General features: G+C 46.5%; 1 protein-coding gene across 2 annotated transcripts in view; it reads right to left on the reverse strand.

The window, feature by feature from the left end:
• Positions 1-19,167, reverse strand: part of PKM (pyruvate kinase M1/2) — a 67,916-nt gene extending 48,749 nt beyond the window's left edge. Inside the window, exons 1-3 of one of the 2 annotated variants that reach the window (XM_078685020.1) lie at positions 18,970-19,167; positions 2,067-2,242; positions 1,857-1,948 (exon numbers count right to left, since the gene is read on the reverse strand). In XM_078685020.1, the coding sequence (XP_078541146.1) occupies positions 1,857-1,948; positions 2,067-2,223 (249 nt within the window). In that variant the 5' untranslated portion in view covers positions 2,224-2,242; positions 18,970-19,167. The remainder of the gene's footprint in view (positions 1-1,856; positions 1,949-2,066; positions 2,243-18,969) is intronic. The other variant, XM_078685021.1, reaches the window with a different exon arrangement.
• Between the last annotated feature and the right edge of the window lie 6,739 nt (positions 19,168-25,906).

Raw genomic sequence — 25,906 nt, forward strand, 5'->3', positions numbered from 1 at the left:
CATAGCAGCCTTCCACTGTAATTTCGCGCAAGGTTAGAGAAGGACACCTCCCCCAGCAGACTGTCTATTAATAGTTCGGAGCCACTATGGATTCAGTTTCCAGTGACCTTTTGCTAAAGGTCGAGAGGAAAATCAAACGCCAGGGAACGCACCAGCCAGACACTCACTGTAATGAGTCAATATGACAACTCCAATGGATGGAGACCGGGCAGCAGAATACGCAGAAGGGGCAGGACGCAGATTCACAGCACATGTGCAAGCAGCGTTACAAAGTAAGGATTAAGTGCAAGCGTCAAAGCTACAGTAGCCCAGTCCTCACCAATACCTTACTCCGAGATGGCCTTTTAGCTCCTCTTGTTTCAGTGCCACTTCATCACGACTGAATTTAATATTTCTCAATCCACTGCCCTTGTCACAGTCCTTACTGAAATCACTTTACAAAGCCAGTTTACTTGTCTGCCATGGTCCACTTGACTTGTTTGGCCGTAGCTCGCCTTGCTCCCCTCCTACTACAGGCCCTGAACGGAACAGCATAATGCAACCTCAACCTAGACACCCACTGCAATGACTGGAAACTACATTATAGTCACCATCTTCACCTGCCTGCCATTAGACGAAAGCAGGGTTACCAACTGAGGTAGAGCTAGTTGTGAAATAGAAGCAGGCGGAGGTAATGGCAGTGTTGGAGGGAATGGCCATATATAATGCTGTGTATCGAAGAGCAGCATCATGGCCTCGCTTCCCACAGGGCATTTACTCTCTACTAAGACAAGCACTATAAAGCTCTGCTCTTATTCACGCTAGTCAAAGTGCATAGTACAATTATTGCTTAGCAACCCTGGAGAGACCCTATCCCACTTCACTATAAATAGCTAGTCTCCCCCCACCCCCCCCCCCCAATGTTGCCCCAACCCATTATTTCCCTCCCTGAATACCCTAGAAATCCTAAAATACTGCCACTATCCCATATTTCCTGGCTGTTGACCATTCAATACTGGCCATATGAACTCTAGAGATCTGCCATTACCACATGTTCCCATCTCTACTCCTCACACTAACCTTATAGCATGGTACTGCCTAATTAACTCTAGAGCCCTTTAACTACTTGCCCTTGAAACCAAAAGGAGGAGACACAAGTCCCTTCTACACTACTGGTCCTATTAAACCATAGGGGAGTACCACTGCCTTCACTCATGGCCTTCGATGCCGTAGACTTCTGCCATGTCCTTATCTGGAAGTCTGCTTCACTCATTGTCTAAATGAATCTGCATCTCCCCCACACCCTTCCTCACATTAAACTGCACAGCACTGACCTTGCCTCACCTAACCAACTGCTCCTTCACCACTTGCCCCATGAACATTAGAGCACCACCATAGCCTCATATCATACATCTATCCCCAGCTCTCCTGGCCCTATGATCTCTAGAATACAATTATCAAGCCTCCAAGAGCTTTTCATTTTTCAATATCCTATTAACCATAAGCCAATATCTCATTTTGAAGACCACCTGCTGAAGACTGACCTCTACAGTAGCACTACCATTTAAACGCCTCTTCTCCCAAAGCACTCCTTACAATCACCATCGTCTCCTACAGCACTTTATTGGTTTCGCAATCCAATCAGCATTACAAAAGCCTAGTCTCCCTCAGCTACTACTACTACTGGCACTTCAAACTCTAAAGAACTTCCACTACCATCTCATATAGGAGCTCCACATCAAAAACGTGACCCAAAGCTGGTAGTCTGCTTTCCACTCACAGTCTAAAGAATGCCAAAGCAATCACCTCAAGTTTGCCAGAGTTTATTCAAAATTTAACCCTGGAACCATAAAGCACCATCATGTCCAAATTCATACCTCATGGGTTCCGTGTGAGAAATTGAGACGAGCCACGTTCATGCCAGATTTTATCATCTCTTTGAGGGTCTCTACAGCACAGGATGCAGGGCCTGCAAGAAGTGAAAAAAGCATCAGCTTGCAAAAAAAACTACCAAAAAGCCAGGGCTACCTCCAAGGTTCTTTCCTCACTGAAGCAGGCCTTAGCAACATATCGAAAATGTTACGTACCAATAGTACAGATAATTCCAGTATTCCTCGCCACAATTGGCTCAGAGTCGATGTCCAGGCGGCACATGTGTTCTAGGAAGGTGTCGGCACTGGCAGCATGAAGTTGCTGTGTTTGGATGAAGGCACTTCCTGCCTCCATGGAGTGGTGCTTCGACATGGTTGCCTCGGAGATTCACCTAGCAAGAAAAAGATCAGAATTAAAACAGAGCAACACAAAAATATGGAGACTAGCAAGGTAAGCTTTAGGGGGAAAAAAAATAACACGTAAACAGAACTAGCAACGCTACCAGGCACCCAAGGCTCTGCAGTCAATTCGGACAAGATCTTAGTTGAAAAGCTGATCCTCAAAATTTACTAAACTTGCACATGTAGAAAAAATGTGAATCTTTAGGACTAGAATCACAATCTGCACATCTCCCAAGTCAATGTAGAAATAGTACAAATGCCCAACAACCTGCTTTTGTGGATGCCTGTACAATACCTAAACAAGGTGCTACAATCAGTCCTCGATGGCCACTGTATCTAACAGTTATATGAATGTGGAAATATAACAGTTATGGATATCTAAATGAAAAGACACTGACCACGCAGTCACCTTGTACACATCGGATAGGGCCAATTACTCTTGTACTGCAGGACAACATAACCGACCAGGCTGTCAGATGTTTTTTATTCTTCCATACATGGTGCATTGCACCCCCAAGGGAGTCGTCAACTCGCCGATATCCTTCAACCATGCAGCAGAAGACTAAGCCATGCTATAGCGATGATTCTTTTGGCCAAAACTAATCCCAGAAGGACACATTCTACTTAATTACCTTAACACGGGGCCGAAAGCAATCCCAATATTACTTGTTGGATCTCCAATGGGATATTCCAACCTGTAGCCACATTAAGCCAAGCAATAATAATGATCTGCCAGTAAGGTCAGGACAACACAACATGGAGAAAGTCAGCCGATACAGCCCTACAACGTGCGCAGCCATACGGGCAGGCATCATACATAGCATGCAGCGTACGTGGAGTGAGATAAGAGATGTACAAAATGATATTGTAGGGGCTTGAAACGCACATTGCAGCCAACTTTCCGGACTAACTCATGGACTTTCACCCACTCCCTGGCTGACAAGGGTTCCTCCAAGTGTAACATTTAGTTTGTTTACTGACCTACACTCGCAGCAAGTCATCTCAAAGAGCCAGATACAGATAGGATATTAGACTGCCATATGCTCTCCACAGCATGACCATTAGAGTATTGGACCTAGCCAGCTCATCAGGACAAGACAACCATACCTCCGTAGCTGTACTGGATATTTTTATATATTAAAAGATATTGCCCAGTTACTAGAGAAATAGGCCATTGCCTCCTCCCGTGTAATAAAGTACTGCTCAACAGAGATCCCCCATAAGGTTACATCCTGCGATGCAAGGTCCCAGCTAGTAGTTCCATGGCAACCACAAACAAGAGGTGACTGGGGGCATCCATGGCGGGGCCCCTGTGCAAACAAAAAAAAAAGGAATCAGAGCCCACTTCTGATCGCACCCTCGCATAGGGCGCACAGTCGAGAAAGCGGACCCACATGATAAAGTCAAGGCCCAGCCCTATTTCCTAAAGCACCTGCAACAAATAAGACTTATTTACTGAGTCGAAGGCTTGCTTTCCATCAAGAAGCACCAGGACACGCCCGAATACAAATCCTCACTCCTCACGTACTGCAAGTGGCTTTGAAAGCGAGACCTCGTCCAGTCCCAAAGAAGTCGAGCACCTTTGAGGCACGTGGTCCTGATGAGATTTCCCCAAAACCAGGGGTTATCGAAACGCGTAGACCCCCTCTATTCAGCATTAGGAATGTTCTGCTAAATTTATAACATTTCAAAAATTGTGAATTTGTTTTTTCCAATGCTTAGTGTGTGTGTTTTGTAAAGAACTAAATTGTAAATATCTTATATCAACCGATGTAAAGAGTGTATATATATTGATGTGCTGCATTGTATGAATGTTTGTATGTGAGCATTTGGTAGAGAGAATTGTCTGTACGTCAAATGTGGAGTGAAATAAGTATTGTTTTTCAATGAATATAAAGTATTTCTCATTTGTATGCCTTTTGATGAAAAATTAATTAAAATTATTGGATTTATTCTGGATAAGTTTCCTGAGAGTTACTGTTTAGTTCAGTAGGTCGAGTGGTCAGTAGAGATCCAAGTCTAAGTAGTTGGCAATAGTGGTGCTCGTTTTGGTTTTTTGTGATTATTATTGAGGCTTGTCCTTATTGCCCGTGAGCCCAGACCCAGTTTTGGTTACGGACCATCTAGGTACACAGCAGTGCAGGATCCCCAATCAACAATGAGGATGAACCCGCCAGTTGATCGCCAACAGCCCTGAAACAGCTGGAAGAAAAGGGGCTTAGCTTCAAGCATCAGTCAGGAAGAAGAAACTCAACCAATATAAAGCAATGCCGATTTTATGTTTACAACTACTAGGTTAATTTTGTGGAATATAACAGGGGCCAGCAAACTGGCCCAGGACCCAAGCTTGGAACAGTTCCTGTGCAACTTTGACATCTGTCTCCAAGAAACCTGGCAAGAAGCACAGAACTCACTGCCAGGCTATGTGGAATTTACAGATCTAGCAGACACAAAGACCAAAGGGCGCCGGAAAGGCAGCTTAACACCAGCAAAAATGTAATATATTAGATCTAAAGGTCAGCCACATGCTGGCACCAATAATTACTAACTGGAACTCAGGACTGCAGGTAACATCACTCATAATGGTTATTATTTACATAAATCCTAAGTACTCGAACAAATCAAAATTACAGCCACAGGAACAAGCTACTAGAATTACGAGGTACCCACAAGGAAACACCATGGATGGCAAACTACTACAAGAGAAGCACTAGAGAGTCAAAGACATGAAGTCAGGAATTCCAATGCAGGTATCACAATTTCTGAACATTGACAAAAGCAACCACATCCTCCTGCGTGTGCTGGAGGCTCTGGTGCTGAGCCCTCTATGATGGAACCCCCTCAGATTTCCCAATGGCAGCAATACAAGTCTTCTGAGAAAGTCTGGGTCTACCTTGGATTGCAACTTCATATCTTCCTCTAGATTAAATGACATTCAGATCTTTGATCTAGGTTAGATGCGAAAGTATCAATTGGCGCATTAACAATCTTGGTTCACAAGATCCAGGCAGCTACTAACCACGAGAAATGGAAAGCAAGTGGAAAAAGATTTAATCTTTAAAGGGGAAACTATGCAAAAAAAATAAACAAAATACAAATGTTTGCCTAGGCCTTAAGGCAACAGAGACAGCAAATTAACAAAGAAGCTAGGAACCTCAAGTTTCATTATACAGCAGGCACCTCCCCCACTACTTTCCATGAAAAAAAAAAGTACAAAATGGTAGTATGGGAGGCCAAGCAAGCCTATATGGTCCAGGAGTGAATAGAAAATCGTTGAGGCATGCAAGACCAGAAATAGCAAGGTGCTATGACCCATCATTAACTTACTAATTAGAGCGACAGCCTGCAGGAATATTAGGAAACTCTTTGCCTGAAGAAAAATGGCTAGAGCACATCTCCAAATTATGTCAGAACCCAAACAGGAACGAATTTGGTAGAGTACATCCAGTGGATTTCCATGCCTAAACTTCACCAAATGATCCAACTAAGAATACAGCCCATGGAAGCAGCGGGCTCCAGGCCCCAACAGCACTATTTAAAATCAATTTAGTGTTCTGGAGCAGCCAGCCTGGAAGAATATGCAAACCTGCCTAAGGGATAACAGGGGCCCAGACTCCTGGAAAGGGGCAGCCAATTATACATCCCATCTATTAGAAAGGTCCATAGGTGAAACCAGATAGTTACCACATGATTGCGCTCTTGGATATGGATACAACAATATTTGCAGGTCTACTACTTGAAGAATTAGAATCCTGTGCAACGAAATTGAACTTAATACCCTCTAACCAAACAGGCTTTCACCCAGCACTGAGCACCAACGACAACTTGACACCCCAACAATGCGGACTGTAAAACAAATTTTCCTTCTATATTTGCTTAGTGGGACCTTTAAAGCATTCGATCTAGTCAACAGAAGCCACCTCTGGAGAAAACTAGTTGAATGGAACATCAGTCCAAACCAGCTATGATGAATACAGCTTATTTACCAAGACAACTGGGCCAGGGTCACCCTGGGGTGCAACAAGGGCTTCACATCTAGAATTCAGATCATTATAAAACAAGGGTGCGTGTTGGCCCGGACTATTTTTACTTTGCAGATTTGAGTGCCAAACTATATTCCACATGCCCCATTCTCAAAGTTAGGCCAACAATTAATATCCATACTATTATTATGCAGTCAATCTTGTTTTATTAAATCTTTCAGGCATAGGCGTGCAAACGTTGCTAACCTCTTTGCATCAATACTGCTTAACTAGTTGACCATAAACTTTGAGAAAAAGTTAGTCCTATTTGGCAAGAGGATAATTAAGAATACCTGGTACTGCAGGGGAACCCCGTGGGTAGAAGCGGAAATTGCATAAGCTATTTGCCTACCTCACGAGACATACAATTGATATAGTCAGTTACAGGAAACCGTCTGCCTGCAGATAGTAAAATGCTCACACACCGAAGATTGCAGGGTTCTTCTCCTGCAGCCTGTTTTTCGACACATGCAAGGGGGTACACTAACATGGGTCAACTCGAAATCAGGTTTCACACTAGAGAAGGCAAGGAAGATTCTGGGGGCAGATATGCTATTTCTAGATGTAGGGGAAGGGGTCCAGACAAGTTGGTGGTTAATGTATATGGGCCAAGTTTTGATAACCCTCTGTTCTACCACAACCTACTTGTACATCTGCAAATAAACACCACTCTCCGGCACCTTTGGGGTGGAGATTTTAATTGGGTTCTGGAACCTTCACTGGACCGCACTGGGGTCCCAGTACCGTGTCCTTCGGCCCCTGCTAAAACCATTACTGATACTATGCAACTAGACATTACTGACTTTTGGCACACCCGTTCCCCTGCAAAAAGAGGTTTCACCCACTACTCTGCCCCGCATGATTTGCACACAAGAATAAATAATTGGGTCAAAGCTAGAACTTTATACACCATAGTTAGGGAATGCGCGACCCATCCACCCTCATTATCAGATCATTCACCTATACTTCCTGGGTTGCTAAGCCAACAGAAAAAGCCATCCCCGTTCACATGCTGCTTCCCCCCTTATTATTAGACAGTGTTTTTAAAACTGACAGACACTATAGTAGATTTTTTTTAAATATTGGCTCGGTACCACGATTCGCCACAGTTTGGGATACCTTTAAGGTTTACATTCGAGGTATTTCCATCTCAAAGCACACAGGTGTACTCCGTTCACTTAAAAGGCACCTTGATAGCCTAGAAAAACATTTGACCGCATTAGAACAAGCAGTCTTGTGGGGGTGAGGCTAGCAGCGCAGAGGAACTGAAAAGGACATTGGAGGAATACCATGAAATTGCTGACCGAGGTCAAACATTGGTAAATATGTGGTGGCTAAAACGTGTGGGGAGGGTGACTACTCAGGGGCTGCCTTGTTGCGGAACAGAAGAGAGTCCGCCACAGTAACTGAATTGCACGTGACCACGGGTGAGTTTGTAAGAGACCCGTGGTGCATTGCAAACAGATTTAGCCAGTACTAAACAGATCTATACTGCTCTCGGACGACAGTGGATGAGACTGCTATCTTAGCTTTAGGGTACATTAAGCCCCCCTGGCTGGCAAACAAGCACAGCGAGTATCTGAGGCACCTGGAACCTTGGGAAATACAAGCCTTGAAAAATATGCGTTTGGGCAGCACCCCTGGGCAGGACAGCCTTACAGTTGCTTTTTATTAAAAAAAACATTTTAAAAACCGATCTTCTAGTCCCACATTTGGTAAAACTTCGAAGAAATTAGCGAATCTGATGAAATGCCCCCTCTATAAGGGAAGCCCTGATAGTCACGCTACTGAAACCAGGCAACCACCTAATGAATGCTCCTCATTCCAGCCATTATTGTTAAACAGACACAAATATACGCCAAGGTTCTTGACAACCGCTTGGCCCAGTTAGTACCAAATCTGGTATTCCCAGAACAAGCAGGCTTTTGTCCTGGGGTGTATTCTGACATACAACTTGCACTCATTCTTCGGGGGAATACAACATACTAATCCAGAGATTAAGGCTTCCATGTTTTCTAGAAACCTAAAAGCCTTTGACTGGAGTGGGCATTCATGAGGGGAATGGGAGTGGGCGAGATATTTCTCAAATTAGTCTGTCCTGTATAACTCCGTCCGCCAGAATAAGATTAGAAGATATAGTCACTGCCCCCATTAAGATATCAGGAGGCAGCCGGCAGGGGTGTCCGCCATCACCTTTCCTGTATGCAATAGTAGCAGAACCCCTGGCCTGTGCGGTCAGAGTGTATCACGGACAAAGGGGTATTCGGTTCCCAAACTATAACTTAATAGTAACATCCTTCGCCGATTACACTGTTCAGTACGTTAGAAATCCAGAGTTAAATTTATCTCCAGTTATGTCTCCAATGGAAAATCCTAACTCTCCCCTATGCCCTGGGTGGTCTGGGAGCCCCAGACTTGGAACTTTACTATACGGTTGCACAATGCTTGCACACAACTGGGGGGGGGGGGGCTGGGGGGGGGGGGAGGGAGTGTTTGATTTGCTCAAAAGCTCCATCCATCATCCTCTCTGGTATCGATTTGTTTGCCTTAAGTTGGCAGGGTATGCCCAGACGTGGGTCCCTTGCTCACTTTGCCACTGGATTCAAGATAGCCTGGCTGAGTTATGGACCCGAAACTGGTCCCAGGATGCTTGTTTCCAGTCAAGGGAAGACATGGCTTGGCAGTTCGGCGCTGGACTGTTCCCATGAGGCACAGGGTCAGACTGATTTGCATATGGCCATGTCTGAACTGGAGTGGTGGAGTGAGCTAAAGAATGATGGATTAAACCCAGATCAGTTGACTGGGGGTGAGTTTAATTTGCTAAAACGCTCCGTCCATCATCCCCTTTGGCATCACATGGGAAACATCCTTTACAACGCAGATTTTACCACGCAGTGCTATTACAACGCAGGTTTTACAACGAAAACCATTACAACGCATTGCGCTGGGGGGCGCTCTAGGATAGGGAATAGATTTAATTTACTATCAAACACCTTCCCTAGTGTCCACGGGGACTGGAGTTGGAATAGTAAATTAAACTATTCACTATCCACCACCCCAAAGCGCTATGCGTTGTAATGGTATGAGTTGTAAAAACTGCGTTGTAACAGCATGCGTGGTAAAAGCATGCGTTGTAACATCCTACATCCGTATCACATCACTGGATCCATCAGCATTTTGATCCTCCTCATTTGCAGATAGAAAAGATAATAGCTGCACCCTCTCCAGCATTTTGGATTCGGCCTGTGCCACGGTACATGTGTTGCATGACGGAGACAGGCGAGCACTAGATTATACTCCCCACTAACTTTGCTTGAGTGATGTCATTGGCTGCCCTTAGTAGGGAAAGAGCGCTGGCCAAGGGACTAGAGGCACTCAACATAACTAAAATTGGGGACCTCTTTCTTTTTGTAGACTGCGTTATTGGGCTGGGCTTGCAGCCAAGAAACAAGATACCGCTTAACTAGTGTGATTTCACTTCTGCATAGTGTGTCATGCTCTTCGGGAGCTTCTTGGAGAAGACATGGCAGAGAATCCGGGGGGCAACCCCCTCATTTTTATTGTGGTCTGAATCTCACTGTAAGGTGGTCCCCAGTATTTATAGTACTGTCCAGAGCTACCTTAAGAATTTCTATACTAAACCCTGGCTGGAGTGGCAGTGTGATTTAGAGGTGACCACTGATGACGACACAGAGCTACTGCTGCGAAGCAACGCAGCATATCATTAAATGACCTATCGAGTCATACATTTTACATTTCTAAATAGAGTCTACTATACACCTGGCCACCTGCATTATGGCTTGCGGGAAACAGCGGATTGTGAACGATGCAGGGCTAACCAGGGGATTTCCTACATGTTGCCTGGTTATGCCCGGATATAGCCTATTATTGGGGATAGAGACATCAATATCCCCGCTTCCTTATTGGCCCTTCTTGGGTACTTAAAACGGATTAAGACAGACATCTGTCGTTTGATAGATATGGGGTTGTTGATCGCAAAGAGTAGAACAGCAATGAGTTGGTCACGCAGGCCGGCCCCTAGTCTTGCAGAATGGTCGAATTACATGCTTTTTTGTAACACAAACAGATCTATATAGCGACTTGCTCTCACTTCAGAACCATCCCAAAGACTTGGGGATTAGATCAAAACTATTTAGCAGGGAAGGTATCAAATGTACCAGGGTAGAGTATCACTACAGGGTTGATTAACGAGCTCCTAATTATGCCCACTGGGACTGGTATTATCGGGTGGCTCATCCCGTTGTGTCCCAAGGGGCCACAGGACATTGGTTTCCTAATATTTGAGACGGACGTACATGTCGTTCCCTCCCACTGGTATTTGGTCGGGGTGTATTGACAGTCCCACTCTTGCAAAAACAATCGAAGTCTGTTGCGTTACCCTATGCACTGGGTTCTTACACTGTGCTCTGCCCGCGATTAGTCATGTAATGTCATCCTTATTTATGGAAACTGCAGTCGTTAATGTATAAAATGGTTGGGTTTTTTAACTTTTTTCTGCATTTGTATACAATACTATGCAATAAAACTATTTTTAATAAAGCAGTCTGCAAATTTCTTTTAATGCATTTGAGATTAAAAAAATAATAATGAAGTACCCAGTGCCAGCCTTCCACATTCTTTTTCATGAGTCACCCAGGTATGTGTAGGCCAATTTCAATGTGTGCCCTGCTTTGCCCAATGTGCAGCACAGCCATTCGCTCCAGTACACCTCAAAAGCGTTTTTAAAGCAATCACAGTTGAGTATAAACTAGTTTTAACCTTTGGTTATTAAACCAGTTAGTAAAGGGCTGATGATTTCATCCTACTTTAGCTATTAGTGGGTTGGAAACAGCTTGTCATGCGCCAGGAGGTACAACACAGTTACAAGTAAAGACCAATAACTTCTGAATCTGAAAAAAGCAACATCACAAGCACTCATGTAGCACAAGCTCAACCCTCTGACACTTCATCCCAGTGCATGTGGTTACAACCAACAAGCAGCTTGTAAAGTGCATGGTCGGACCTGAAGCTCCAACAGGGCATGCACGCGTTCATGATTTAAAGTAGGTACAACCTTGGCCGATTAACAAAACTTTAACAAATCACACCCACCACACTGAAGTGCAGAACCGTACTCTTAATTGTTTCCGGATACAGCGCATTTCCAAAGTGGAAAGAACGAGTCTACGAGTCCAGGCAGGTCTGGCAAGTAGTATGTGCACAAGTTGGTGCAGGTTAAGTTTATTCAGGGAGCTGGTCGAGCCAGCTTTGTTGGAGCTTCAGAACAAGCACTTGCGTTCAGATAAGGTCATTTCAACATTAAGCCAGAGGAGGAAGATCTATTTCACATCAACCAGAATGTTCAGGAGAGCTGCTAACCTAGGTTACTGTAACCAAGACCTTGGTGACCAAGGGTGTGGCAGCAGTAAGTTATGTGGAACCGGACTAACGTATGAGATACTTCCGTCAGCACCTAATGCTCATCTAACATTTATTGAAGTATTAAAAATTACATAGGCTCATATTGGAGACTACATTTTGAATTGCTCTGAGAAATATCTGGAACAGTATTGAATACACTTTAAGGAGGCTAAAGTGTTGAGTTTGAATGAAGAAACATAATTGGTAGAAGGCTCTGGGAGTCTATTTCCAGAACTGGAGAGGACCTTCACTTAATTTTTGCAAATTAAGTATCATACGTGCCTGGCGGTCCACAGACAGACTCACGGTGGCAGTCTCCTGACCGCCCTATAACTACTAGGTCGGTCTGCCCTGGGACCACCATATGCATGGTTGTGCTGCAGTCCTGAGGCCTCAATATATGCTTGGCGGGGCTGCTGCAGCCCCAAGCACATTAAGAGTACACTCACCGCCATACTTCAAGGCGGTGTGACTGCATAAAATGTGTGGCAGTGAATAAACAAAAGGGGACCTACAGGGCCCCCTTATGCCTCATGCCATGTAGATGCACATGGTGACCCCTAGTGTGCATGCACACCAGTATCCGCATGGACTAAACTGGTTTGGCAATGCAGCCCCGCACTGCCAACCTCTTAAGGCGGTTAATCTCCATTTTCAGTGTCACTTGTGAATCTTATCAACCAAGCAATAAAAAAAAATGTGTTTTGCCCGCTCGCTCATTCCATTACCATTGATTGGCGGTGCCACCAATTTTTTTCCTTTTCATCGGTGAGTGCTGTGGCCCTCACTTTGTGTGTTTCCTGAAGCATGGATCACATACAGATGGATTTGTGTTCTCGCTCTGCTTGTGCTCAAATCGTACTTTTTTCCATTTTTTTTGCGTGCAAGACAGGTTGAAACCACAATAGTTTAAGCTTAAACTTCCCGGTATTTCGAAGAGCTTAATACAAACAAGCAATAATGAAACTGTTGAATGAGACCAATATCTAAAGCGTACATTTGGCTAGCTTTCGCTTCAACTGATGAAGCTGTAAATATACCATCTTTGTTTAGGACTGTCACCATACACTGAAATAACGTTTCACGCTGCATCATATTTACCTATTTGTTGGTTATGACTTAATAATTTAGGAGGATGTTTTTATCAAACTGTTTTCAAAGGGTTTGTTTCACCCTTACCTGTCAGTGATCCCTGAAATCACTGATTACCTCCTTTTACCTTTGCCCATCCCCAACACTAAAATCACAACAAAAACTTATATAAAAAGGTGTTATAGAAAAAATACTCATGTGGTAAATTACTACATAGTTGGAGGTACAAATACTTACCTGGGTGACACTTCATATTAAGACCAATCTGCATTGCTATACAACATGGCCATATGACATTAGCAAAGCCAATATAGCTCTCGCATAGGCGAGACCTATTGGATGTGCCAATGTTTGTCTGTCATTGCACATGAATTGGAGAAGAGAAATGGGGGTGGATATTTTGAGTCTCATTTTCATTCTTCTTTAACTCTAAATGATATTTCTTGGCAAGTAGCATGCAATACATTAACTTTTGAGATGGTGTAATGTACAAGTTTGAGCTGTCACCTTTGCATCACCTGAGGACTGCTAAAGCTTTCTCCATAAAGTGGACTTGTGATAACGGTATCTTTCTAGCTAACAAATACATAACGGAGTTTACTATTAACATAAAAGGTTTACTCTACGTTCAGGTTAAATATTTCAAAAACTGTCCGAATAATAAATTCCTCATTTGCGAACACAGCCAGGTTAAGGAAAGAATTTTAACCTTCACTAAACTGTTTTATCTGCAAGCCAGTAATTTTGAGGTGCCACAAATGAATACAGCCATGGTGTATTTGCAATCTTCTGCAAATACCAAAATGTGCTTAACTGAGTTCTTTTAAGGGGAGTAGGCCTTGTGCCATAGTCTTAACTGATGCTCATTAAAGGAGCACAAGTTATTAGATTGGTTCTAAACTGGGCAAATAGGTTGCCCCTGCAATCAATGAAATCTTACTTTATCTTTTCCTTCCAGCGCGTTATCAAGTAAGCATTTCATGAATGGAGACAAATTTACTTCATTAGTTGCACTTCTCCCTGGCACAAAAGTCGTCCAGAGGAAATATTTTAGTCCAAAAGAAATAAAACAAAACAGTTACATTTTTTTTATTTATTTTTTTACACACAAGAGCTCTCAAATTCGTATCTCCTACACTTGAGTTTTATATTACTAGGCAACAGCAGCGATTTGAGCTAAGGAGGGGGCATTAGTTAACTAATTCCATGAGTGAAGCAATAAATGGCACAAGCAAAAAACAAAATGACAACTGAATTCAAAAGCCCGTGGTCACACTTAGATACAGTAGGGTCTGCATCATAAATAAAGGTTTTAAAAGAAAGTAAATTGGATTCAGTGGCAAGCATCTTTTGGCACCAGAAACCATACACACTTGAACAGATTAAATGATGTGCAGATGTTGTAAACCAGCTATACAGGTCTCAATAGTTAGCTTCAAACCACATACTAAATTGCCATCATCCATAAGCGGTCCATAAAATGGAATTCATAAGGTGGTCAAGTATAAAACAAATGGTACAGTTCAGAGAACGTACAATCTACACACCATTAGCCCAAAACAGTTTTGCATGAACTGAAGACTACAAGAAGGCGGTAATGCAGAACTCAAGAAGACTTCAAAGCAAAACCTGAAAGGTCTCTAGGTCTACCGACCAATGACTGCCAGTCCGACGCGAGTCAAGGATAAATACTGTACTGGTAGTATGTTCAAACACATAAAAGGCCATGGGAGAATGTAAGCAATAAGTCTAACCATTGGCATTCGCTCAGGGTAGAATTCCAACCCATTGATCTTTTGTACACCAGTTGAGGGCCCTGTTGTCACTGCGCTACTGGAACCAAGCTACATCCAACTTTGGTTGCTTGTATTCCGGTTCAGATGATTGGAGGGGGGGGGGGGGGTCTGCCCAGGCAGTTTGTGCTGGACTGTTTCTATTGAAGCAGGATCAAGACTGGTTAGCATATGGCTGGGACCAAGATTAGGTGGCATGGTGTGCAAAAGAAAATGCAATCATTCCTCCCATCTCCTTTCGTGAGTGCTTTATTCGAATAATAAAGAATTGGGTCAGATCTGTCTCACTGCAAATGTACGCTACCCTCGAATGCTGGAAAGGCATTTCAAATAACCAGCATCCCATAGACACTTTAAAATTCATGGGTAGGTGCAATATTCTGTCGGGATATGGTAGGATCTAGGAACGATCCTGATTCACGACTGCAGCTTCTCCTCGGGCCACCCCGAGGAACAGTGGTGTGAGCCTGAGACCACTAATCCCCCCCCCCCCCCCAACCCCCACCCCACCACCACAGCCTCCATGGGCTCCTCCTCTGCAGGCCCGCATAAAGCTCTGTACGTGCAGCTGCTCTCGTACAGGAGGGCTGAGTCACCAACGCACATGCAACAGGAGACCGGCGGGAGTGCTCGGGTGACAGAATATGCCAGATGGGGAAGAAAGGCAAAGCACAACAAAGCAGGAAGATAAAAGAAAACGCAGAGCAGTGGGCAACGTTTCAGAGCAGGGACCAGCTCTGAAAAGGCAAGGTCCGGACAGAGCATCAGTGTGAAGGTCACGGCAGCACGGCCTCTCCTCAGAGCCCTGGCAATGGCGCATCACAGAAATAACAGATCCGAAGCCTGGCACGCTCCGTTAACACGTCACATACAAGGCATTATTTGAACGAGGGGGTGGGGGGTTGATATTGTTCATCGTGCAGGGCACGTATCGGCATTCAACCATGCGTGAAGGGCGGGTATTAAAGAGGTTCACTGGTAAAGGGGTTTGAAGGTCACAGGAGAGCTTGGAGGTCGTTCTGCAAGGACCGCGCTGAGGCGCGCTAACGTAGCCCAATGACGTTCTAAAATAGACTATCCAGGGGTGCTCAAAGACAGCCCGCCCAGGGCGGCATCGTGACGTGGATGAGGAATAAAGGCTTCTATATCTGTACAAGTACTGTACCAGGCTTGCAGTTGGTAACTGTACAGATGCAGTAAAAAGCCAACAGGATTGGTGCATATGCAGCACTAACTTGGATTACACAATCATACATACTGGCAGTAACAAATAAAAGATACTGCAGTTTAAAAGCCCGGCATCCAGGTATGCTGGAAACTCTGTAGAAGGCCCCATGAGACCTACACTCTTAGGTGACGAAGTGACCGCACAGATACGCAGAACGAGATAAAAAAAATGCAGACGTTACGATATATCCTGCGTGATTCAACAAGAGAAAAAATCCTGCATCTTCCCAGGAAAGCGCCCTTAATATCAGCCACTCCTGTCGAAGACCATGACTCAGCTTAGTCAGGGCGATTGGTGACCTTCAGTAACGTGCACATTTTACGCAGCAGAAGCCCTCGGCTTTTTTATTGTTACGTATGCGTACATATTGGCTGTAGATATTAATAGGTATTGTTTGTAGTGTAAAAACCCGACATCCAGGGACACTGCAGAAGGCTGGGAGCTACTACTCTACGATAACCGACCAAGGGACCTTCACAGAGCCAGAGCCACCCGTTATCGTAATTTACATCTCGCAGACACCTTTTATAAAAAAAAAGGCAGATGTTACAATAGATCCTGCGTGATTCAACCACAGACCAAACGTCATGCAGCTTTCCAGGAGTACCAGAAATCGCGCACTTCAATCCACCACTATTGCCGAAGACCATGACTCAGCTTCGAGAGGGCGATTGCTCACTTCCAGTAACGTGCACTTTTTATGCAGCATTATGATGCCGATGCGCGTTCAACGCAGTTAGGAGAACATAAGAATCGGTGACCTCCCTGGTAACCAACCAGCCAAGCCCGAACAGGTCATTTGTTGACCAAGAGAAGCAAGGACATGTTTGGGGGCATCAGGAAAAACATTTTACCAGCCATCACCCTGCCAAAAGTCTCGTATACACAGAAGCCAACCTGCACCAGACAAACTGGCCCGTGAAACAAGCCCCAGACAGCCCATTCAGAGGCGCGGGTCACAGGTCACCTCAGACCATTCATTCAGGGACCTATGAATGCCAGATTTTTGAGAGATCATTCACGAGCCAAAGACACACCTGGACCACTTACTGCTCATCCAGGTGTCTGTACGACTGACCAGGCCTCTGAGCACTTCAGCTGGAACACCGACCTCACAGCTCGTTGACTAAGTGGTAGTATTGAACTCTGAGCACAAACCCACACTACACTTAGCATACCTCATCTGTCCTATTGCAGTCTGAAGCTCAACAGGCAAAGCGAGGAGTCCTGAAATAACCATAACCCTTCCCTGACATCAAAGTAAAGTACAGACCTCTCAAAGCCCCATGAAGGCCTTACTTAGGATAATTCTGGCCACTCATCACGCACATGTCCCTGTGAGTAATAATTCTTGCTCCCACACAAGTAGCCGCACTCTGAAGCGTACACATTCTTCCATAGAGGAGAAAACGAATGGCAGAACAGTTGAGTGAAAAATTGCAGTGGACACTATACAAAAAAGCGTTCAGGTTGAATGAAAAAAAAATCTGAACATGAAGGCTGGACACCATACTACACGTGGGATTGTTCAGTCCCTCACCACCTGCTGTTCATGGGTATGTGTTCTCCAGTTTTCCCTCAGTAGAAGCAGTGATCACCCAGAAGCCAACCTGGCCTCCTACACATGAAGACGGAGTTGCTAGCACTTACTACTCCATTAGAATGGTTCAGCTATGTACACACCATCAGTTTATCTTAGACAAGCTAGAGCAGCGACAACTCATTTGTTCTTTAGGTTTATCACCAATAGATCAGGCCCCGTTGTTACTACTTCAGGGTAGGTCACACAAGTCTCCTTCCACCTCTGCATAAAGAGGAAGAAGTTTCCACCTTTCTCGTTGTCAACTCTGCAGAATACTCTCTTCCACCTCTGCGTAGAGGGGAAGAAGTCCCCACCTTTCCCGGTAATTCTGCAAAATATCCCCTCCCACCTCTGCGTAGAGGGGAAGTGAACACCTTTCCCGTTCTCAATTCTGTAGAATACCTCCTCCCACCACTGCGTAGAGGGGAAGAAGTCACCACCTTTCCAAGTTTCAAATCTATACCCATCCCTTCAAGATTAGACATGGAGCAGCACCACTATCTGACCCAATTTTCTCAAATCCTCCCATCTCTTCGCCCCAATGGGGTTAATACATTCCAGCTCAAAACCGAGGTTGGTTGAGTCAGTGCCAGTTCGGTTCACAATAGGTCAGCATGTTCCCATTTTTTTTTTTTACAATACCAGCACCAGCTTTTGTTAGGATGTGTCAGCAGCACACAAACATTCTTTGTAAGGGGGTTCAAAGAATCCAATTATTCTAGTATGGATAAGGTCTAACCCTCTCGCAAAAAAACCTCCTCGCTCCTTCGGATCAGCACATTTCCTTCATCCACAGGATGAGCTGCACACACCCTTCCCCTCGCCTCCTTAGAATGATATGCTCCCGTACCTCATCCTCCCTTTAGTCTTTGGAATTGGTCAGGTCCCATTCGACTCTCCTGAAAGAGAGCGAGTTCGATGGTCACCCTCCTCTACATAGGGTGACTCACCCTGCCCTCGTTACTCACGATTAATCAACACGCCCCTGGAACCATTAACGGGTTAACATCAGATAGACCAGTTTCCCGAAGGGGGAGTCAGTACCATTGCCTCCATTTATTCGTAAGAGGGGTGACCATCCACAACCGTCATTACCCGAATGGGTAGGCACTCTCGTACTAGAACAGTCAGCAAATCTTCGCTTGTCCCCCTCAGCCCCGAAAACGAGTGCACCTGCTCCTTATCCGCCACCCCCGCTCGCAAGACGAGTGAACCTGCTCCTCAACCGCCATTCTACCAAAGCTGTATTTGCCCTCACATTCTATTAGGAGCGGCTTCCCTTCACTACAGTTTTTCTCCCAGGCGTTATCCAACCTTTTTATATGCTGCCCCGCGACCAGTTCTTCCGGACGCCCCCATCAAATACCCCGGTCCACAGACCAACCACACCTAGTTCTATCTGGTATCTCTACCCCTGTCCTTTATTTAAATTTGGAGAGATGTCCCGGTCCATCAATTGCAACCCTCAGCCTCAATCAACAGTCTCACGTCTAGAATGCATATAATGATTAATATCCTCCCTCCTGAAGGCTCCGCGAGGGAACCATTGGCTTTTCTACAGCACCTCCCACATACTCACCTGCTTCCTACTCTGCTGCTTTCTGTCGGCTCGTCTGCCGGCTTCTGGCTTCTCCTCCCCAAGGTGAACTATTGGCGCAGCACTGCGAATCCCTCCGCCACTTTAGTACCCGCTCTTCAAGGACCCGCCCAGAAGAGCCTGAAGGTCCGCACTCCTTGAATTTCCTTACCTCTTCCGTCCCCTGTGGAAGGCGTGGCTGCGCGCGTCAGACGAAAAGAGCCCCTCTCCCCACCCCCTCACGGTGGACTACATTTCCTAGCGGATGGATCAGTAATTGAGCTTGACGCTAAAATACACTAACCAATCAGGAGGCAGGCATTAAAGGCCCACGACAGACTCATGCAGCTTCAACCCGTTAAGGCTAGCGGTCCTCTGGGTTTGTCGAGGTGTTTTGCGCATGGCCGCGGTGTGACATTTCAGGATTCACGCATGCGCGGGTCTGCATTGCGGACTATGGGTCTTTGAGCATCTCTTTACGATGTCATCTGAAGTACGCCTGAACGATAGTCACAAACGCATAGGTCGATAAAGAGGAACAAGACGAACTTCTTCAATTCCTATATCTGAAGGAGGTGGCCATATTGGAATGCTGTATTTCTCGTCTACCATTATTGGCTACCATCCACAAGTCGAAATCAGGGCACCGATATATCACTAAGTACAGGCGACCATTTGTTAACAGCGTCTATGAATTATTGGCGTTATTGTGTGCATTTCGTGTCTCACAGAGTTCAGGTAGGAAGACAAGGTTTCCAAAATAAAAAAAGGTAGAGACGATTGTAATAATACCAACATTCTTTTATACAGAGCATTCTGACGCGAGCACAGCAGCAACAACACTATAATACCCAGTGGTCGAAGTGGGGAAAAAAAAGTAGGGGAACTGTGGGTGGAGAATCAGGGGGCGGGAATAACCGAAGATTGAATCAGTGGGCGGAGTCAGGGGCGTGGCTAGAAATAGCAAAACATACCAATTTTTAGTACGTTTAGCATTTCACTGACCAGTTACAGCTTATAACGTTATTTAATTAAAACAATGGATAAACATGTTTGAGGTTTAATTCAGGAAAAAGCAAACACTAACCAGGAACAACATGTTACCTTAATGCTTTTACTCAATGTTCTGAAATCCATGATTATTTTTTGTCTCAAACATTGAGGTCATGAATACAGGGCTCCTCCTGTACACGTGTTATGCAGGGCTCAGAAGAGAAAGGAACTCTTCAGGAGAATCTATACTCACGGAAACCCACAAAGGCTCCTTCATATTCATGTCGCCAGCTAGCTGCTCAATCATAATATAGCAAAAAGAACTGAATGCAGAACAATATCATACATTCACCCCAGTACAGAGATCTGGGCCTAAATCCATTGTTTCTTTGCTCACCATGCCATTCCAGTTTGGACCCAGCCATATGCAAATCAGTCTAGATTCTGCACCCAATAGGAACAGTCCTGCCCCCGTCACCGCTCCTGCCCCCGTCACTTCTCCTCCCCCGTCACTTCTCCTGCCCCCGTCACTTCTCCTGCCCCCGTCACTTCTCCTGTCCCTTCACTTCTCCTGTCCAGGGCCGGACTGGCTACCGGGCAGTTAGGAATGCTGCCGAGCTGCTGCCTGATTTTACTGCAGTGGAGGCGGATTTCGTCCATGGAGACCTGCGTGTGCTGCGAAATCCTGAAAGCAAAACGAATTTCGTTTAGCTCACGCAGGTCCCCATTATCGAAATCACCCCCCAGCTCAGCAGCATTCCTAACTGCCCAGTAGCCAGTCCAGCCCTGCTTCTGTCCCATCACTTCTCCTGTCCCCGTCACTTCTCCTGTCCCCTTCACTGCTCCTTCTCCTGTCCCTTCACTTCTCCTGTCCCTTCACTTCTCCTGTCCCGCCACTTCTCCTGCCCCGTCACTTCTCCTGCCCCGTCACTTCTCCTGCCCCGTCACTTCTCCTGCCCCGTCACTTCTCCTTCTCCTGTCCCGTCACTTCTTCTCCTGTCCCGTCACTTCTCCTGTCCCGTCACTTCTCCTGTCCCATCACTTCTCCTTCTCCTGTCCCGTCACTTCTCCTTCTACTGTCCCGTCACTTCTCCTTCTGCTGGTGCCTTCACTTCTCCTTCTCCTGATCCCTTCACTTCTCCTTCTCCTGTCCCTTCACTTCTCCTGTCCCTTCACTTCTCCTGTCCCTTCACTTCTCCTGCCCCGTCACTTCTCCTACCCCATCACTTCTCCTTCTCCTGTCCCGTCACTTCTCCTGTCCCGTCACTTCTCCTGTCCCATCACTTCTCCTTCTCCTGTCCTGTCATTTCTCCTTCTCCTGTCCCGTCACTTCTCCTTCTCCTGTCCCGTCACTTCTCCTGTCCCGTCATTTCTCCTTCTCCTGTCCCGTCATTTCTCCTTCTCCTGCCCCGTCACCTCCCCTGCCCCATCACCTCCCCTGCACCGTCACCTCCTCTGCCCCGTCACCTCCCCTGCCCCGTCACCTCTCCTGCCCCGTCACCTCCCCTGCCCCGTCACTCCTCCTGCCTCGTTCACTGCTCCTGCCCCGTTCACTGCTCCTGCCCCATTCACTGCTCCTGCCCCGTTCACTGCTCCTGCCCCGTTCACTGCTCCTGCCCCGTCACCTCTCCTGCCCCGTCTCCTCTCCTGCCCCGTCGTCTCTCCTGCCCCGTCGCCTCTCCTGCCCCATCGCCTCTCCTGTCCCGTCGCTTCTCCTGCCCAGTCGCTTCTCTTGCCCAGTCGCTGCTCCTGCCCAGTCACTGCTCCTGCCCAGTCACTGCTCCTGCCCAGTCACTGCTCCTGCCCCGTTCACTGCTCCTGCCCCGTTCACTGCTCCTGCCCCGTTCACTGCTCCTGCCCCGTTCACTGCTCCTGCCCCGTTCACTGCTCCTGCCCCGTTCACTGCTCCTGCCCCGTCACCTCTCCTGCCCCGTCTCCTCTCCTGCCCCGTCGCCTCTCCTGCCCGTCGCCTCTCCTGTCCCGTCGCTTCTCCTGTCCCGTCGCTTCTCCTGCCCAGTCGCTTCTCTTGCCCAGTCGCTGCTCCTGCCCAGTCGCTGCTCCTGCCCAGTCACTGCTCCTGCCCAGTCACTGCTCCTGCCCCGTTCACTGCTCCTGCCCCGTTCACTGCTCCTGCCCCGTTCACTGCTCCTGCCCCGTTCACTGCTCCTGCCCCGTTCACTGCTCCTGCCCCGTTTCCTGCCCCGTTCCCTGCTCCTGTCCCTTCCCTGCTCCTGTCCCGTTCCCTGCTCCTGTCCCGTTCCCTGCTCCTGTCCCGTTCCCTGCTCCTGTCCCGTTCCCTGCTCCTGTCCTGTTCCCTGCTCCTGTCCCCTGCTCCTGTCCTGTTCCCTGCTCCTGTCCTGTTCCCTGCTCCTGTCCTGTTCTCTGCTCCTGTCCTGTTCTCTGCTTCTGCCCCGTTCACCGCTCCTGGTCCTTTCACCGCTCCTGGTCCTTTCACCGCTCCTGGTCCTTTCACCGCTCCTGGTCCTTTCAACGCTCCTGGTCCTTTCACCGCTCCTGTCCTTTCACCGCTCTAGCTCATGCCCCGTCACCTCCCCTGCCTTGTTACCTCCCCTGCCCCATCACCTCCCCTGCCCCGTCACCTCCCCTGCCCCGTCACCTCCCGTGCCCCGTCACCTCTCCTGCCCCGTCACCTCCCCTGCCCCGTCACCTCCCCTGCCCCGTCACCTCTCCTGCCCCGTCACCTCTCGTGCCCGTCACCTCTCGTGCCCGTCACCTCCCCTGCCCGGTCACCTCCCCTGACCCGTCACCTCTCCTGCCCCGTCACCTCCCCTGCCCCGTCACCTCCCCTGCCCCGTCACCTCCCCTGCCCCGTCACCTCCCCTGCCCCGTCACCTCCCCTGCCCCGTCACCTCTCCTGCCCCGTCACCTCCCCTGCCCCGTCACCTCTCCTGCCCCGTCACCTCTTGTGCCCGTCACCTCTCCTGCCCGTCACCTCTCCTGCCCGTCACCTCCCCTGACCCGTCACCTCTCCTGCCCCGTCACCTCTCCTGCCCCGTCACCTCTCCTGCCCCGTCACCTCTCTTGCCCCGTCACCTCTCCTGCCCCGTCACCTCTCCTGCCCCGTCACCTCTCCTGCCCCGTCACCTCTCGTGCCCGTCACCTCCCCTGCCCCGTCACCTCTCCTGCCCCGTCACCTCCCCTGCCCCGTCACCTCCCCTGCCCCGTCACCTCTCCTGCCCGTCACCTCCCCTGCCCCGTCACCTCCCCTGCCCCGTCACCTCCCCTGCCCCGTCACCTCCGGTGCCACGTCACCTCTCCTGCCCTGTCAATTCTACTGCCCTGACACCTCTCCTGCCCTAGTACCTCTCCTTTCCTGTCGCCTCTTCTGTCCGGTCACTGTGGTCACTGCTCCTGCCCAGTTCACTTCACTCCGTGTACAACATTGACCAAGGTGTCAAGTGTCCCACAGTACTCTGCTTGGGGAAAGCTCCTCACTAATCAACTGCGATCTCAGGGGCACTTGATATGTTAAAGGCAGCGGGCGGGCGCATTGTCATTCTAAAGGGGCTAATCTTCCTCAATCGGAATGACAATGGCCTGCCCTCGGCCTGCGCGAGCTCAGGGGGGCGGGGGCTGCTGCAGCCTCTGGACTTCAACAGAGAAGTGCGAGCAGCCCCTGGAAGCGGAAAGAAAAAAGTTATCATTTTAAAGTTGGACTATTCGTGCCGTCCCTTTTTTGAAAGCAAGAAGTAGGGGAACGGACTGAACAATTTTTTAGAAGTAGGGGCACGCCGTGCCCTTCCGTCCCCGCCCACTTCTATCACTGATAATACCGTTAAACTGTCAACCCTAGAAGTTCGTTGCTCTAACATTCTAAGGAGCAAACCATAGAGAGCAAGCATTGGCAAAGCCAATAGGTCTGGCAGTTGCCACCCACTTGGCTTTAGAAATGTTTGTGTTCTGTCATAATTTGTAAAAAAAAAAACTTATTGTTGGATACGCAGCCAGGGCATATAAATATATATATATATATATATATGGGCTTAACACTACAGAAGATTTATACCACTTTTTATAAATATTTATATTATGAGAGCAACATTTAATTGACCAGGATGAATCAAGATAAGGCAGCTTCCCTGCCGCGTCGCTTATTGTCTTTCCTTTTTTTTTTACTTTAGTCTTTACAACACCGTTTTCTCTTACAGAGTCTTTATTTGGGATTTTTTAAGTTTAATTTAAGCGTGATTTGCTAATTTTACTGCAGCATTTACATTCAATCAGGTAACACAGTTACACATGCTTCTTTGAGGCAAGGTACATACTATAATTGGTCAGTCTCCTTATATATCGCCATAAGAAATACCTTTTAGCTTTTAGGAAACAATCAGCATTGAAGCTACTAGGACATTGACTGTGGTTCAACTACCAGGTTAATTTAAATATCAACAACTGCTTTCCATATCCTTGTAATGGACAGAATGCCAATTTTGCACTAGTGTAATACTGTTATGTTTACATTTTTATGCATATTTTGCACATGTACAAAGATATATGCGTAGTTTGCACGTAAATTGCATTACTTGCGTATTTTGCACATATCATGAATTGATACAAATTCGGCAGTTAATGTATCGCCTTTTGTTGATAATATGCTCCTTCATTTTTATGATAGTATGTAAGGCTTTCCTTTTGTTTGTGTAGCAGTTGTACTCTCTACGCATGCGCAGCGTCGTTTCGAAGCCCACGTTTTAATTTTCTTCAAGTTCAACAAGCAAACCTTTCTTTATTTCAGGTAGTAAATCTGTCGCTTTCTTTTCCCGGCACGTGTGTGTCATCCGCTGCTGTACTTTTGTACAGTATTAATAATCATATTTTTTCTATATTTAGTTGAAAGGTAGTGCCGAGGCGCCAGACGTTGATTACGTACTCCGTCCACCGCCATTTTAGTAGTTTTTCACAGTTGTTTTTATTATATCTGTTAGTTAGAACTCAGTAATTTTCAATCCTAGTCTTGAATATCTTACTATAGTATTTCAACATTATTTTTATTGTGGACCGTCATACCCCTCCCACACAAAATAAAAGAGGTATGTAGTTTTTTTTATTAACTTTTCTTAAACAATAAATATAGACAAAACTCAATTATAACTGTATTAGAACTAGAAAAATAACTTTAACAAACAATGTTATAAACAAATTGTGAAATGGATTCCAAAAGGTGTCCGATTGGTAATCTGCAAAAGAAAAAAGAAAATTAGAGTTTAGAATTATGTAGATGTGAGTAAATGAGCTAAAGCATTACGGGGCATATTATCAAGAATGGCGATAAAATGATCGCCGTTTTAGCGGTAGGAAACTGCAGCTAAAGCGGCGATAATGTGCTTGATAATATGCTCTTGTGAATTCCTATAGCAGCCCAGGTTCTGGTGTTAACCTGGGCTACTATGGGAATTCACAAGGGCATATTATCAAGCCAATTATCGCCGCTTTAGCGGCATTTTCCTGCCACTGAAACGGCGATAATTTTATCGCCGTTCTTGATAATATGCCCCTACAAGTTTTGGTAACTCTACGGTTTTACGTGTGCAGTGTGACTTGTACATTCCAGTTCTGTTATAGTGCCGCGTTCAAGTGGTGTCTATATGGAAGTGCCTATTGCGTTACTGACGCCCGTTATGCCGACTTATTTCTAATGCATTGCTATGAAGGCTTTGTAGATCTAGGCCTCAGTTCTTACCGTTGTATAAACCTTGCGGCTAAACATTTCAGGCAGTGGATGTCACCACTTGTTTTCAACAATTCTTATACACGTCCAAGCAGACAGCAGTGTCTAAGTTTAAGAGAGAAAGAGAAATGATGTCACAGAGAGTGAGAGAGAGAAAGAGAGAGAAAACAACATTAAAACTGTGTCACACAGTCTGGAGTTGAGATTTTTTCTTGAAAAGTCAGACGTAGATTTACTAGCTCCTTGCATCACTTTACC

The sequence above is a fragment of the Lissotriton helveticus genome, chromosome 3_2 (assembly GCF_964261635.1).
Source record: "Lissotriton helveticus chromosome 3_2, aLisHel1.1, whole genome shotgun sequence".
Taxonomy (NCBI): domain Eukaryota; kingdom Metazoa; phylum Chordata; class Amphibia; order Caudata; family Salamandridae; genus Lissotriton; species Lissotriton helveticus.